Raw genomic sequence first — 15,728 nt, forward strand, 5'->3', positions numbered from 1 at the left:
AGAAACATTGAACGGTTTTAGAGTTCTGCTCCGGAAAAGAATACGACCACCAATTTCTGTCTAAGTCAAACTTGTTGCCATGGAAACGCAAAAAATATTTTATTCAGAAATCCAAAACTACCAAAAGGCACCAGTAGATCACCAGATCTATCTATGAGCCAAGTTTGGTGAAGAAATATTGAACGGTTTTAGAGTTATGCTCCGGAAAAGACAAATGTGCACAGACGGACATGTTCCATTTTTATACCCCCCGCAAAACGTGTTGCGGGGGATAATTACACATTGATAAATGGGTTATTAGTTTGTACTATACTTCTAAAAAAATATGTAAAACATTTTTTAAAATTCCGACCTACCTACCCTGAATTTTTAAGAGGTGTAATCGGAACCCCAACATTTTTTCTATTTGGCCTTGCGTCAATAAAATGGAAGGTCAGTGGTTCAATTCCAAGTTATATAGAAGGCACATGCAGTTTACATGACATTAAATTGATAAATCAAGGTTAACTCAGTAAGGACATTGTATTGGTGTTGGGTGTCCATTTGAAACTGCTGCATTGTTTGGTTGGTTGGTTTTTTAACGCTGCACTCAGCAGTATTCCAGGTATATGGTGGCACTCTGTAAATAATCACCGCCTCCGTGGTGTAGTGGTAAGAGCGTCCGCCCGGGAGAGCGGAAGGTCGCGGGTTCGATCCCCGACCGCGTCATACCAAAAGACGTTAAAATATGGTACGTGTTGGTCCCTGCCTGGCGCTCGACATTAATGGGCACAACAAGGACTGGTCGGCTTGGAGTCAGTATAATGTGTCTGAGTGGGGTATTCATGCTTCACCGTGGCATGGTATCTCAGTGGGCTAGCACTATAAAACCAGCTTCAGTCTGGGCTAGTACAAGCAGCCTCACATACACATACACATACACACGCATGCATGGCGTCATATGAGCGAAATATTCTCAAGCACAATAAAAACCCAATTTCACCTCACCTCACCTGTAAATAATCGAGTCTGGACCAGACAATCCAGTGATCAACAGCATGAGCACTGATCTACGCAATTGGGATGCGATGATATGTGTCAACAGAGTCAGCGAGCCTGACCCCCGATCCGATTAGTCGCCTCTTACGACAAGCATGGGTTACTTAAGATCAATATTCTAACCTGGATCTTCACCAGTAACCCGGTACTGCTGCATGGTATCTCGATGAATAAGTAGTATAAAACCAGCCTTGTGTAGTCTAGTCAAGGCAGATACACACAAATACATAGACACATGTCGCTGTGTAAGTGAAATAGTCTAGAAAGCGACTTTACACCCCATGTCACCTCAGCACACCTATCTCTACTCCTTAAATACCTGGAGATTCTGATTCTCTGTTAAGCGAAAGGTCTTCCATGTCTCCGTTCAGTCCATCGTCGCTGATATCTCCATTAGTATCCACATCTTCTTCTACTTTGGTCTCTGATGTGCTGTCTGGAACAGCTACTTCTTCCTTGTCTGACACCACTGGAGTTAACTCCCTTTGCTCGATCTCAGTCTCAACAGATGGCGTTGTTGAAGATGGCTGCTCCTGAACTGGTTGTTCTACGGCAGTATCCATGATTTCCTGGTTAAGTTCGTCTGACTCTGCAACCTGCTTACAAAATGGGTTAATAGTTTATGAAACAATAGTTATCAATCCCGAAACAATCAAGTGTTGATAATGTTGGTTGTACAGCTAAATATTTGTTGGTTTGTTGTTTAACGCCGCACTCAGCAATATTCCAGCTATGTGGCAACGGTCTGTAAATATTCAAGTCTGGACCAGACAATCCAGTGATTGACATCAGTGACCATCATCATTTGGGATACGATGCCATGTGCCAACCAAGTAACCAAGCCTGACCACGATCCCGTTAGTCGCCTCTTACAACAAGCATGGACTGATGAGGACCAATTCTAACCCGGATCTTCTACTAGTGCAAGAGATATATCTGTCCATAATACAAAAAATTGTTTCGATAATATGTCAAGTGCATATTTAAACAGAATGACATCTGCTTATCCCTACCAAAAGTTGAGCAGATACACACATTAAAAATAGAGGTGTTCTGCGGATCCTATTGTCTGCCTCAATCCCTGAACTGCATCATTTTTCCTTCTGACTAGACCTTTCTGCAATGCTAAAGCCCTAAATGAAGCAAGTTTAGATTTCCTCAGGTTCTTAATCTCCCTCGTCACTGGGAATCCTTTTCAATTTAAAACTAACGAATTGTTTGTTTCTGTCAAAATTTTATACATTCAGAGACTAAGTGTTAGTCTAGGGATCCTAATGTCTCGGCCAATATCTCTTCCTCTAACACGTCAAATACTGAAGTTTTGCCGATCCTTTCAACAATTGGTTTACGAAAAGGACCCTTGAGTTTCAAGCTTAATTTTGAAAACTGATGTAATCTAACCAGTATTCACAATCACAAATCTGCATTTCTCATATCTGTTCCAAGTGCACAGCAGTTAATTTGCTGATGCTCCATGATGCCAGGTCACGGTGACCCTCACATGAACTTCCAGTGTCTGGTACACTGACCTGATGTATATCAACAAATGTCATCCAACTCATTATGATCCTTAAAACAACACTGCTGACACCTGGTTACCACCCCCCAACCCCCGAGTCAGCATAATAACAGAATTACTTCTACAGTCAGATCTATGGACATACTAATGATGCAAGTACTGGAATGAACTGCAGAGATACTGTGAAGCATACTTATCTTTTTGAAACAAATGTAACAAAACTCATTCATTAATCCAATTTAGTGAGAGAATTTTAGTAGTCACAGATGTAACCATGGTAACACTGACATGACTCTGACAGCTATCTCTTGTACATGTTGTTTGCATGCTGGTGCCATCCACTATACAGTGAAGTATATGGGTTAAGAAACAAATTGAAAAGTGAATGACAAATGTTTTTTCCATGTCATTTAACAAATGTTTACCATGTTAACATCATTCATAAGTACTACACAGTCATTGGTATCTTTTAATGTGTTGCCATGGTTATGGACAACTTCAAAATAAAAGTTACACATCTGTAAGTCATACAATAAACACTGCTAAACACTTATAAAACTTTACTTCTTAAGTATTTGCAGACATATCACAAATGCAAACTATCTAACACAAATATGAAACTATCATTCTATACTTACCACTGTCCCTAAATTAGACCTAGTTCCTCAAACACAAATTGCAAATAATTGAGATACTAATATGTATTACGACTAACAAAATAACCACACTTGTACTGTCATGGAAGTATGACATCCAACATTCCCTATCTAGTCAGTAAGTCAATGTGTTCCCCACTAACCCAGTCACTTATATAGACACTTCACCCCCTGTTGACAACAGAAGCCATTAGTCCACAACTAAATCTCACAGCTTATGTCATCAAACGAACAACATTGCATCACAGGGATCATATTACCCTTCGTCACAGGATGGCCTGTTTACATAATCAACACATCTGTATCTGTTCCACACTGATGCCATATTCTTCCTTGACTAACGATTAGTCTCTGAATATATATAATGTTTGATAGTTTCAAAAAATTCTGTTTAAATTAGGAGCCCCTTTGAGATGGGAAATTCAGAACTTGAGGATTAAACGACCAAGCAATCGATCATGTTTTCTCATAATCGAACGCAAACAATTCTGGAACACTTGTTTGCATTAATGATATTTTTCACAAGGCTGGTTTTGTCTGTGTCATTAAATTTACATTTCATAAGCACTACAAGCTTGTTCCATGTCATGATTTTGAATTTATCTTAAAGACTTCAAGAAATTTATGTTCCTAACATACTCGTCATGTTTTAAAGATGTGAAATTTACAAGTCCATTTTGTGCAATTTGCAAAAAAATAAACCCAAAGAACTACATGTTTTTTCTTTATTTTTGTGCATTAACAAAAATAACCAGGAAAATTTCACAAATGACGCTAACCAATTATTTTCGATGATTGATTGGTTGTAATAAACCAATCATCAATTATGAGATTTTAACCAATTCCCAACACTACTGTCCTTATATAAAACGTTTTGTAATAAGAGTGAGAACATTAATATGAGCATTCAACTCAGATCTATCTTCAACATTGGGATCAAAGAAAATGACCAAATTGAAAAGCATGTAGATGTCCAAATGTTCAGACTAAAATCTTCTGTAAAAGAGCAAATCAACAGACATGCTATATTGCAGCAGAGAACATTAACAGAAATAATGTCATGAACATGTTAAAGAATAAAAATCAACACTATCGAAAGACAGATTGTCTTCAAAAGTATGAGAGATAAGGAAAACAGAAAACATAGCCTACCTACACACTCTACAACCAATCTAATATTGAATCTAATGTATTTAGGACCTTGTGAATATTTCCATCAGGCCTCATAGTGTAAATAAACTTCGCCCAGTCAAATGTCCATGATCGTGCAGAATGTAATTTCAATCTGGCACCACTGAACCGTTATCAAAATAGAAAACTTCCTCAATGATCACTCAACTGATATACATTCGCCTGTGTTATTGTGTATACTGCTCAAGACAACCGACCATGCTTCTCAATGCTACAAGTACTGCTAACAGGCACCTGAACTGCGTTTACGCAAATATATTGTTTATTGTGTAACTCCAAAGTAAGCTATATTCCAGCCACACGAAGGAATACATGAATAGAAATAGACATAAACAAACACAACTTTTTGGTGTAACAATCAGGGTTTTACATAGCTCTTCGAAAATGGGAGTCCCATGGACTCGGCATATCTTTTTTCAGAGTCCAGTTCCAAAATTGGGAGTCCATCAATATGCATGAATGGGTACCATTTGAGGATGATTATGTTATCACGCGTTCCGCAAAACCCTGACAATACTGACTTATAACATGTGGCCATATTTACTTGTTCCTTGAGAAATTACATGAGTCTCTACAATTCTTGTAAATGATTTTCTTCACTTTCAAACAAGTCATATTAGAAATATCCAGGATATGATCGAACATTCTTGAGATACAAGGAGTTGTGGAAATGAACAAGAAGTGAGTGATCCTGTCCAAGACTGTTAATTCGTATATCATTTGAACATGTTATGGTCAAAGAGCAAAGGGTGATTCTAATGAAGACCTGTTCATGCAATCCCATCCTTTATACTTACACAAGCCACCTATTCATACTAACTGGAAATTATTTTCGACCCCTTGAGAGGATCATTATGCTCATAGCTGGTCTAAAATCCACCATAAACGACTGTCAAGAATCTAAAATTGAGATCACAAACCTTCCCTGGTCATGTTGTTAAGAGTTATATTGAATAGAATGGCATAGTCAGGGTGAATTGTGTTTCGCTGATAACTGGAGCCAAAAAGAAGGTTATTCAATGTTTAGTCAAACTTTCCTGCACTGAACATGCTGCAAACAGTGTAAACATACCTGTGCATTGAGGAAATTAAGATCTTTAACATTCTTAAAAAATCAAATCTGATCAAAATAAAAATTGTTTGGGCAGTTTGCCTGCTAAATGCACTTTTTTGGAATATTGTGTAAAATCAGGATCTTGGATACAATTCAATTCCATGGGATAATCCATTTAAACACTCCTTTCAACACATAGTTCTTAGATGACACACACACACACTCATCGAATTCTTTCCCTACATTTGTTGCCAACCTGTTCCGCGAAACAACAACAGTATGCCCACTCAATGTGACAAAACGGTACCGTAAGATGTGCTGATGGATGAAAACAGTTGTTTCCAAAATGAGAACAATAATCTCCAGAAAGAAACAGCACATTTGAAAACACAAAATAGCACCAAAACATTTACACCACAGCATGCCCACTCAATGTGACAAAATGGTACCGTGCTGTTAGATGAAAATAATAATTTCCAAGATAAGAACAATAATCTCCAGAAAGACACTGCACAACTGAAAACACAAACTTACAAAACAGCACCGAAAAAATTTAAATCTCCTTCCAGTCATGGAAACGTGAAGACAGCGTACCAGTGTTGACTGGACATGCAGGTATCACACAAGACACTCAATCCACACAGTGTCATTTACTGCTTGCAAAAAGCCATGCGAAAAGAACACACAAGAATGTCTTACAAATTTGGCACAGCCAGAAACACCCCACAATGATGTAGCAAGCACAGGCCCCATGAGATCTGCCCGTCTGCTACATTCTCTGAATGCAGCCCATCTGTACAAGCATCTGTCCTACAAGCATCTGTACAACTGTCACGCTTTCAGTCATTCCACTGTGGTTCAAGGGACTACAGCCATTCCACATAGGGTAATCCCACTCTACACAAGGCTCTTCTGTCTGCACAGTGAGCGCTTCTCCCCTCCTCTACCGTAGCAGACGGCTAAATATAGCACACTTGCTTTCCCCCATCAGTACCTTGCACACTGATGACAGGCAGTGCACTAGGGAGCCAGGATGTGTGAGGAACCGCATGTGTTAGTCGGAGTTATTCACCAGTAGAACAGTATGTTGTGTGGTGTTCAAAATTAAACTAAGATCCTTGGTTACTGAGGTTATTGTATATGAATCTAGATACCTCCATAAATCTTGGACATAAAGGCCATGACAAGGATCTCTTGACTTTTTCAAATGCTTAATCTTGAATTTAAACTATCCATGATGAAACTTTGTGATGGTAACACTGAGAGGCTTTTAACATTATTGATAACTTTTTCACGGCTTGCATGGACTTTTTATCACATTTAGAGCTGCAGGTTTTCAGTATGTATGTGTGTCTGACATTGAATAATCAATCATTGATACATAGCACAACTACTCTCATGTGACTGTACTTCGTTAAAACTTACCAAAAGTAAGAGAGTAAGCCTGTGAGTCTAAAAGGAAAGTCACAAAACAAATACAACTATTTCCCAATATGATGCATATGCTGATGCTTTGTTCATAATTATATTAAGCAGCAATTTGGGTGACTTTTATATTTCATAGGGTGTCAACACTATTGAAAGAGCTTGAAACTTCCTCACAAACTGTCTTACATTTGGAAATAATATTTTTCATTTCAATCATTACTACATTTCAGATACAACTGTGTGAATATATGCATTTTCCATTATAAAATAACGAAGAATTCACTGTTGGTGAAATACGTTTGATTTGTGCCCAAACTTATGAATGAATCCATGCAAGAAATATTCATCTGGGCAGATAAGTTTGTATCACATAACATATAAATACAAATGTATATCAGTGTATTGGTCAATCATGACATCCGTAGTCTAGGGTACCCTGTCGAAGAAGCTAACAAAACCTTCAGGCGAAGACAACAGTGTGTGAAATGGACACTGGCCCACTAGCCCATGGCTAGTAAAAATCCAGTCAGGCCAGTAAGTCTCCACAGTCACTGGCCCGACTTGCTAGTGAATTTTCATGGGGTCATTTTGTAAATATATCACTCTCTCCGACTTGTTAAGTTATTATGCACTTTTAAATCATGTAAGATTATGGCCTCATAACAATTTTCTTCATATCAGCAGCTTGATGATGAAACCTTTAAATTTCCGGCTTGTGAAATATTTTGTGGGCCGTAACTTTCAGGCATAGCTAGCCGTCTGGCTAGCAACATCTGGAAACTATTTCACACACTGGAAGACAACAGAGATTTTTTAACATGCTTTTGTTGTCAAGAGGTTCCATTTATGAGTGTCAAACACACACAACACTACTTTATATCTGTGAACACATTAAGTATTGAATATTAACATATTCAAAGTAAACTTATGAATACAGAACGGATGCAATGCTGGCCAATGAGAATCCTGAGACAAAATGTCAGGTTATATTGTCAATCAACATGCTTAAAGGACATGTCCTTACCCTTAAAGCACACTTTTCATTTTCCAGTAGATTATCTTACTTTAATTTCCTGTTATCCAAATGAATTATTCATTTGCAAATTATAATCTACAGTTCTTATATGGGCAAATTGGAATTATTGAAATATCTGTATTATCAATCGGGTCAAGACTTTGTGAGAAATAATAGTTACCTTCACCATGCTTACTGACTAGACTAGAGTTCAACTTTACTGGTTAAGGCATAGTAGGATAGGCTATCACTCACTCTCTGCCTACACACGATCTACAGGTTCAAGCTTGAAGCAGAACTGGTTTTGTTTAGCCCAGACATCTGGCGTAGTTTCAGGGAGTTGTCTAACTCAATAGAGCCTGACAAGTCTATATTATCTGTGCACAAATTCGCATCCTGCACATCTCTTTCATGTTAGTCAAAATGAAGGGAAACTGACACCAGTTGCCAGGCGACCACGTGCCTATTCCAAACATGGTCAAAACCGAAAGAGGATATATCCTTCATGTAAAATCCTATTTTGAAAACTTGCAATCCTATCAATATTTCACAGGCCTGCGTGTTAGAAGAGGTCATACATACGCCAAGCCCACTGTATGAATATTGTCCAGAACGCTCGAGTTCACACAACTGTTTTATAAACGAGAAGGCAGAATAAATGGTCTAGACAGCCTACCAAGTCTAACTTCCATCAGCATCCTTGAAAAACATTGGGCCTCCGAGCACCTGAGAAGGATCTCGGGTAGGCAAAATTATCTTTTTTGCAGGAATTAAGTTCCTTTCTCGAATTAATATTACATAAACAGTTGTCCTAAATGTATGTTAATTAGATGACCGGTCCTGGTTACCGATTTACCATAAATCTTGGCAACACTTACTCGCTGACCTACGTTCTCGTCTTGTCGTGTCTTCGCTTTAGGCAGCTGCCATGTTATGACGTCACGAAAGAGTACCTGCGCTAAGGTCAACACGATTACCTCCCCTGATTACATCGAAGCGATACCCACCAAATAATATGTGTCTTTAAAAGAAGTATACTTTTAAACGCATGTACAACCCTGTGTTGTTCATATAACACTGGTTAAAAAGCTATATGGAGAAATAATTTTCTTTCGGATCAAAACATGCATATGAGATGTAACTATAACTCACACGAAAAATATTTCCATCATCACAAAAAATAATGCACCAATAATACAACCTGTAACTTTAAGATTTTTATAATTTCTATTTTATTTCTCACCACACCCTTTGTCGTACTGAAAGAAGTAATTACATATCCTTGTTGCATAAATTAATCGACATTTTATGTAGGAATTCAAATTACACATAGTCAAATTAATTTGTGGCACAGCACAGCTAACAAATTATCATACACCATACCAGGGATAATCTACGTTATATAGTCTCCCTGACCATACAAAAAAAACCATGTTAAATTGCATAGCGTAGTCTATGATTAATTTTCACAACCTCATCATGAATGATTGGTTAACAAAATAATGAATGCTTAGTCCTTTAAGATGTATTTATGGATCTTTCTTCGTCGTCGGTCTCAGGATTACCCTCATTCTATGCCTTTCCACACACAGGTTTGAGAAGTACTTTGTTCATTTATAAGTCTTTCGTATGTATTCCAGTTAATCAAAAGACGTGGTGAGTTAAGTCACTCTCGGGTAATACGTATCTTGTATTCACCGGCGTGGTATGGCAAGGGTCTCACTCACTCACTCACGTCTAGACCTACAGACTGGGAACAGTTGTCAAAAACTACACGAACCTCTCTGAAAAACGCCGGGTATGATGGCCTTCAAAATAAATAATCGCGCGTTTATGCGAGGCGTTGTGGTATATGATATGTCCGTGATGAAAAGGGCGGAGTTGTCTGTTTTGGGTCTGTATAACTCCGAATGCAAAACAGTGAACAAATGTTATGACGAACTCACAGGGACCACTACTTTGAGTATAACTGTTGTTTGTTCTACCCATTTCGACTTACATTTGGTTGTTGTTTAACGCCACACTCAGCAATATTACAGCTATATGGCGACTATTTCGATTTACATTTAGTCTTACATTTCGACTTACAAATAAAGCAAGTGGACGGGACCAGTTCGAACTATTCGTCAGTTGGTTAAAAGTATTGAACTCATAGTGTACATGGGCGAATCCAGGAATTTTGAAAATAAAGGTGTTAAACACACACACACACACACACACACACACAGAACACCCCTGAACCCCTTGGCTCCGCCAACGCAATTTTTTTTTTCAATGTGGGAATAAGTCATTTTCAAATGGGGGTGTTCCGAACCCCTGGCAAACCACCACCCCCATTTTGTATGATCCGCCACTGGTTGTACACATGTTTTCCTCAATTGCCACATGGAGGCTTATCCTCCATAATATCACCGCCACTGAACTAAGCATAGGGCATTACCATGACAACAACCCTTAGTTATATAATAGTTGAGTGCATGACGTGGGGTAAGACGTCTCTTTAAAGACCCCGTTATGTCATTAATTTGCAATTGATCAGTTAATTTGAGCTCATACCATATTGGAGCAAATCAGATTAATTAGGCTTTTATTGCCAACAAGGTGAAACTGGACTATCCGATTACATGTCGCATTTAATTAAAAGTTTATTGAGTATTGTCAAAGGTAACAAATAAACTGAAAAATGAAAGAAACAACCATGTGCGTCGGGATTATTTTAAACAACAACAAAATAAAACAACAGCGTAAATATTTCGTTTTTTGATTCTGACTTACAAGTCACAAACATGGTATACGCGATGCCAAAACACCATGTATAAAATGGAATAAGGACTTTCAAAATTACAAACAGTTGTTTTCCTTTCAAAGATATATATACGTAGAGAAACAAATAAAGGAAACAGGAAAGTTCAAGTGTTACTTTAATATTTTCTAGTTTTCATCACCAGCTTTGAATAGCGCTCTGGTGATGAAAACTGGAAAATAATAAAGGAACGCTTGAATTTTCCTGTGTTCCTTTATTTGTTTCTCTGCGTATATTATACAGGTCTATATCAAATAGAACAGCACCTGGCGATTGTCCTCCAATCAACCGCCATTATGTAGGATGTAGATCTAGGATGCCTTCCTTGCTAAATGTGTGGTCTGCTCCGAGCACCAACACGACTATTCAGATCGTTGTTAAAATAAATCTCCTGATTGTTCAATCTGTGTTAACGATTTTTGTCGTGATGTATCGTCCTCATACACGATAGCAATTAAACTCGAATTATCTCACACCGACCTCAAAACCTGACCACTTCTATCTTCAACAGAAGACTAAAACTCGACACTTCCCTGTTCCTGATTATCAGAATCAGACCCAACTACGTCACTCACTGATCAACACGTGAAGATCCGGGTTAGAATTGATCTTCAGTAACCCATGATTGTCGTAAGAGGTGACTAACGGGATCGAGTGGTCAGGCTCGCTGACTTGGTTGACAGATGTCATCTTATCCCAATTGCGTAGATTAATACTCATGATGCTGATCACTGGATTGTCTGGTCCAGATTCGATTATTTACAGACAGCCGCCATATAGCTGGGATATTGCCGAGTGTGGCGTAAAACTAAACTCAATCAATCAATCGAATGATCTTCCACCGACCTCAAAACGTGACCACTTTTCTTTTCTGACTAAAACTCGCCACTTTACAGTTACTGTTTATTAGAACTAACTGATCAAAACCAGATATGTTCTGTCTAATTCGAACCCCCTTCCTCTGAAGCGGAGACATCAATCGAAATATACAATTTTGTTCAGACAGTTCTCCGAATAGCGAATAGCTGCAAGGAAAGACTCCCAAATTCAAACTGCAAGATCTGAACTGACTCCCAAATTCAATCTTGACAAACTAGCATTGTTCATAGTATACCATTATGACAAACTAGCATTGTTCATAGTATACCATTATGACAAACTAGCATTGTTCATAGTATACCATTATGACAAACTAGCATTGTTCATAGTATACCATTATGACAAAATATGACAAACTAGCATTGTTCATAGTATACCATTATGACAAACTAGCATTGTTCATAGTATACCATTATGACAAACATAGTATAGCATTGTTCATAGTATACCATTATGACAAACTAGCATTGTTCATAGTATACCATTATGACAAACTAGCATTGTTCATAGTATACCATTATGACAAACTAGCATTGTTCATAGTATACCATTATGACAAATTGGCGTTGCACCTGGCTGTATTCAGGGTCAAAATATCGAGTTCGAGAAACCAAAAGAGCTCTGAGACCTCAGTCAAAAGATTTGCGTATTGTTTCACGTGCGTCAACGACTATTTTCTGTGAGAACACGTGCTCATATGCTGCTACCAGCAGTAAAAGAGGAACACTACAACTCAAAATCTTTTTCTTCTTACATGTCACCCCCTCCAATTCACAGCTAACCTGTATGACCGTAAACCACGGGCTTTGAAAACATCTTCTTCCCGTAGACAAGAGCATGACTAGTGGGCTATTAATATTCTTTCATTGACAAAGTTTATGTATAAAACCTATTCTATTTCGTGAGTGCGACATTTCGATACAGATTCTTATACCATTGTCAAGCAGGATATCATTTGTGCTTGACATCGGTACAAGAATCTGTATCCAAACGTCGCACTCACGAAATAAAATAGGTTTGAAACATAAACTTTGTCAATATTGGATTGTGGTTGGATTTAGCGCTGTATAAATTTTCATTATTATTATTATTATTGTCCATAATGGTGTCCCTCGCTAGGACTCGATTATACTTCTTCTTCGGTTAGGTGCTTTGGAGGTCGCCTGTTGGCATTTTGGCAGACCTATCCCGCCTGGGGATGCGTGGGGGTGGATTATCTGATGCACTGCTGCAATATAGCTGGACTATATTGTTGATTGCGGCGTAAAATAACACTTACTTGTATCTTGATTTAGGTACACACAGGGAGGGATGGGTGGTGCATTGGTCTGTGTCACAGCAATTCGCTGTACAGAGTTATGTCCCTTAGGCACATTAGACTATGTAATGGGTTCGAATTTCAGAATCGCACTGATCCATTTACTTGGTTTGTCAACACCAACCCTTCTTATAGGAAAAGAAAGATTTATGGATGTCAACTTCTTTATTGTGAATAACACGACGTTTCGGAGCGTATGTTTGCTCCTTCATCAGGTGAATGCTGCATTCACCTGCATTCACCTGACGAAGGAGCAAGCATACACTCCGAAACGTCGTGTTATTCACAATAAAGAAGTTGACATCCATAAATCTTTCTTTTCTTATGCATTCCACTTCTAATTGCCCGTCAAAGACTTCTTATAGGCTTTACCAAAGTGCTGAACTCTAAGGCCTGAATGACATTGGGATTTCCTCTCACATCAAGCCAAGATTCTATGATGTGCCTGAAACACATTTCAAAGTGGCGTAGAAACCAACTCACTCACACACATCAACACGAATCCCCAGATTCAAATAGTCAAACCAGGCAATACCGCTGATGTATCCAGTCCATTGTTTTTGTTTTAAAAACGTAAACAAAACTGAAGATCCGGGTTAGAATTGGTCTTCAGCAACCCATGCTTGTCGTAAGGGGCAACTTACGGGATTGGGGGTTCAGGCCACAGGCCCTCGTGTCTTTGCGAGGATTAAAGATGTAAAAATATATTATAAAATTGAGATGACTCCCCAACTCGAAATGCTTCACAGTACAACGTCATGAAAAGGTCATGATTTATTGTACTGGAAAACATTTCGAGTTGGGGGTCATCTAAAAAAAATAATTAACCTTTAATCTTCGCAAAGACACGAGGGCCTGTGGTTCAGGCTCGCTGACTTGGTTGACACATGCCATCGTATCCCAATTGCGTACATCGATGCTCATGCTGTTGATCACTGGATTGTCTGGTCCAGGCTCTATTTACAGACCGCCACCATATAACTGGATATTGCTGAGTGAAACAAACATACTGATGTGGATGCTATGTGAGATATAGTTCTAACGATTTCACTTTTACAAAGGCTAATATGATACACGGCCGGGGGCGGTGGGGTAGCCTAGTGGTTAAAGCGTTGGCTCGTCACGCCGAAGACCCGGGTTCGAATCCCCACATGGGTACAATTTGTGAAGCCCATTTCTGGCGTCCCCCGCCGTGATGTTGCTGGAATATTGCTTAAAGCGGCGTAAAACCAAATTCAGTCAGTCAGTCAGTGATACACGGCCGCGAGTGGTACGATGCTAACATGGGAAGTTGTAATTGCATTTTTGCTGTTTCATCGATCTGGTGTACAGTCCAGCTGCATGTGATATTTATTGTAAACACAATACGTAATCGGCATCGGCCTATGTATGATATTGATAATGGGAAGTTGCCATGGAAACAGACTTGCTATTGCCTTTTCGTTGCTTCATCGATTTGATGTGATTCAGTTGCATATACAAATAATGGTTATAGATGACACATAACACATAACAACATTTTCTTAACGTCATGTTTTATTGACCACATCGCTGCAACAAATTATATATACTCATGCCAATAATGGTTGTCACCCCCCTCCCCACCCCAACCCCAACCCCTCTTCAATTAAAAAAATTGAAGGGGGTGACAACCATTATTGGCATGAGTATATAATCGGAGCATATTTCTGCAATATATTTTAGTATATATTTATAGGTTTTAAGCTAAAGCAGTTTACAGAATACTGAGTCAAAAAAGAAACTTAACAAAATGTAATTTGAAAAATAATGAATAATTTTTCTCTGATGATACATCTATGTATCCGAAATGGGATCCCTATCTTACGACTCTAGAAAAACGTTAGCAAAACCCACTCAACCCATCCATTCGTCGTGCAAATGACGTTAGTGCCAAATCAGGTTTTGCATGTGCAGTCGATCACGTGATCTTCGCATCGAAGTTTTCTTCATATGCACGTGTTTGCATTGGCCTCAAGAATTGAAAAAACACTTTTAAACCACAGTTCTAACGGTACTTGAAATGCCACGATTGTCGAATGTGCAACGTGAACGTGCCGTTGGCATGTTGCAAGCGGGAAGATCAGTTATTGACGTCGCAAGAGCAATGGGATGCAGCCGTCGTACTGTGTATGACTTGCGAGGTCGTCTACAACAAACTGGCACCACTGATCGCCCAAGGTCGGGTCGTCCACGTGTGACGTCACGAGCAGAAGACCGTCAAATCGTCCTACGTCACCTACATGACAGATTTCTGCCGGCTACACGAACCAGGGCTGAGATGTTTAGAGGTCGACTGTCCTCACAGACCATTCGAAATCGGTTGCGGGCTGCCAATCTCCATTCTCGACGTCCATATCGTGGGCCAATATTGACGCCGTTTCATCCACGTCACCGTCTGCTGTGGGCCCAACGTCACCTCCGATGGACCCAGAGAGACTGGAATCGAGTCGTCTTTATCGATGAATCCAGGTTTACCCTCAGATTCGCGGACGGCAGGCATAGAGTCTGGAGACGACGTCGTGAACGGTATGCCCAATGTTGTGTACAGGAAGTCGACAGATTCGGTGGCGGAAGTTGCATGGTGTGGGGTGCTTTCTGTGGGAACAACCGTTCCCGACTTCTGGTCATCCGTGGAAACCTCACAGCTGCTGCTTACCGCGACCAGGTGCTCACCCCTGAACTCGTTCCTTTCATGGCGGCTCATGGCCCAGGTCTACAGTGCCAGCATGATAATGCTCGGCCACATACCGCGATGTTGACACGAAAATTCCTTCAAAACGCTGGAATCAACGTCATGGACTGGCCA

At 39.4% G+C, this 15,728-nt stretch overlaps 1 protein-coding gene across 6 annotated transcripts in view; it reads right to left on the reverse strand.

Annotated features, from left to right (window-relative positions):
• The window catches only part of LOC124287641 (alpha-taxilin-like), a 32,932-nt gene extending 24,074 nt beyond the window's left edge, over window positions 1-8,858 (reverse strand). For 3 of the 6 annotated variants that reach the window (XM_046724141.1, XM_046724139.1, XM_046724138.1), the window contains exons 1-2: window positions 6,158-6,226; window positions 1,358-1,637 (exon numbers count right to left, since the gene is read on the reverse strand). In XM_046724141.1, the coding sequence (XP_046580097.1) occupies window positions 1,358-1,637; window positions 6,158-6,211 (334 nt within the window). In that variant the 5' untranslated portion in view covers window positions 6,212-6,226. Of the gene's footprint in view, window positions 1-1,357; window positions 1,638-6,157; window positions 6,286-8,779 lie in introns of those variants that run through there. The other 3 variants (XM_046724142.1, XM_046724143.1, XM_046724140.1) reach the window with 3 other exon arrangements.
• Window positions 8,859-15,728: the final 6,870 nt, after the last annotated feature.

The sequence above is a fragment of the Haliotis rubra genome, unplaced genomic scaffold (genome assembly GCF_003918875.1).
Source record: "Haliotis rubra isolate DU_JTF1 unplaced genomic scaffold, ASM391887v1 Scf403, whole genome shotgun sequence".
Taxonomy (NCBI): domain Eukaryota; kingdom Metazoa; phylum Mollusca; class Gastropoda; order Lepetellida; family Haliotidae; genus Haliotis; species Haliotis rubra.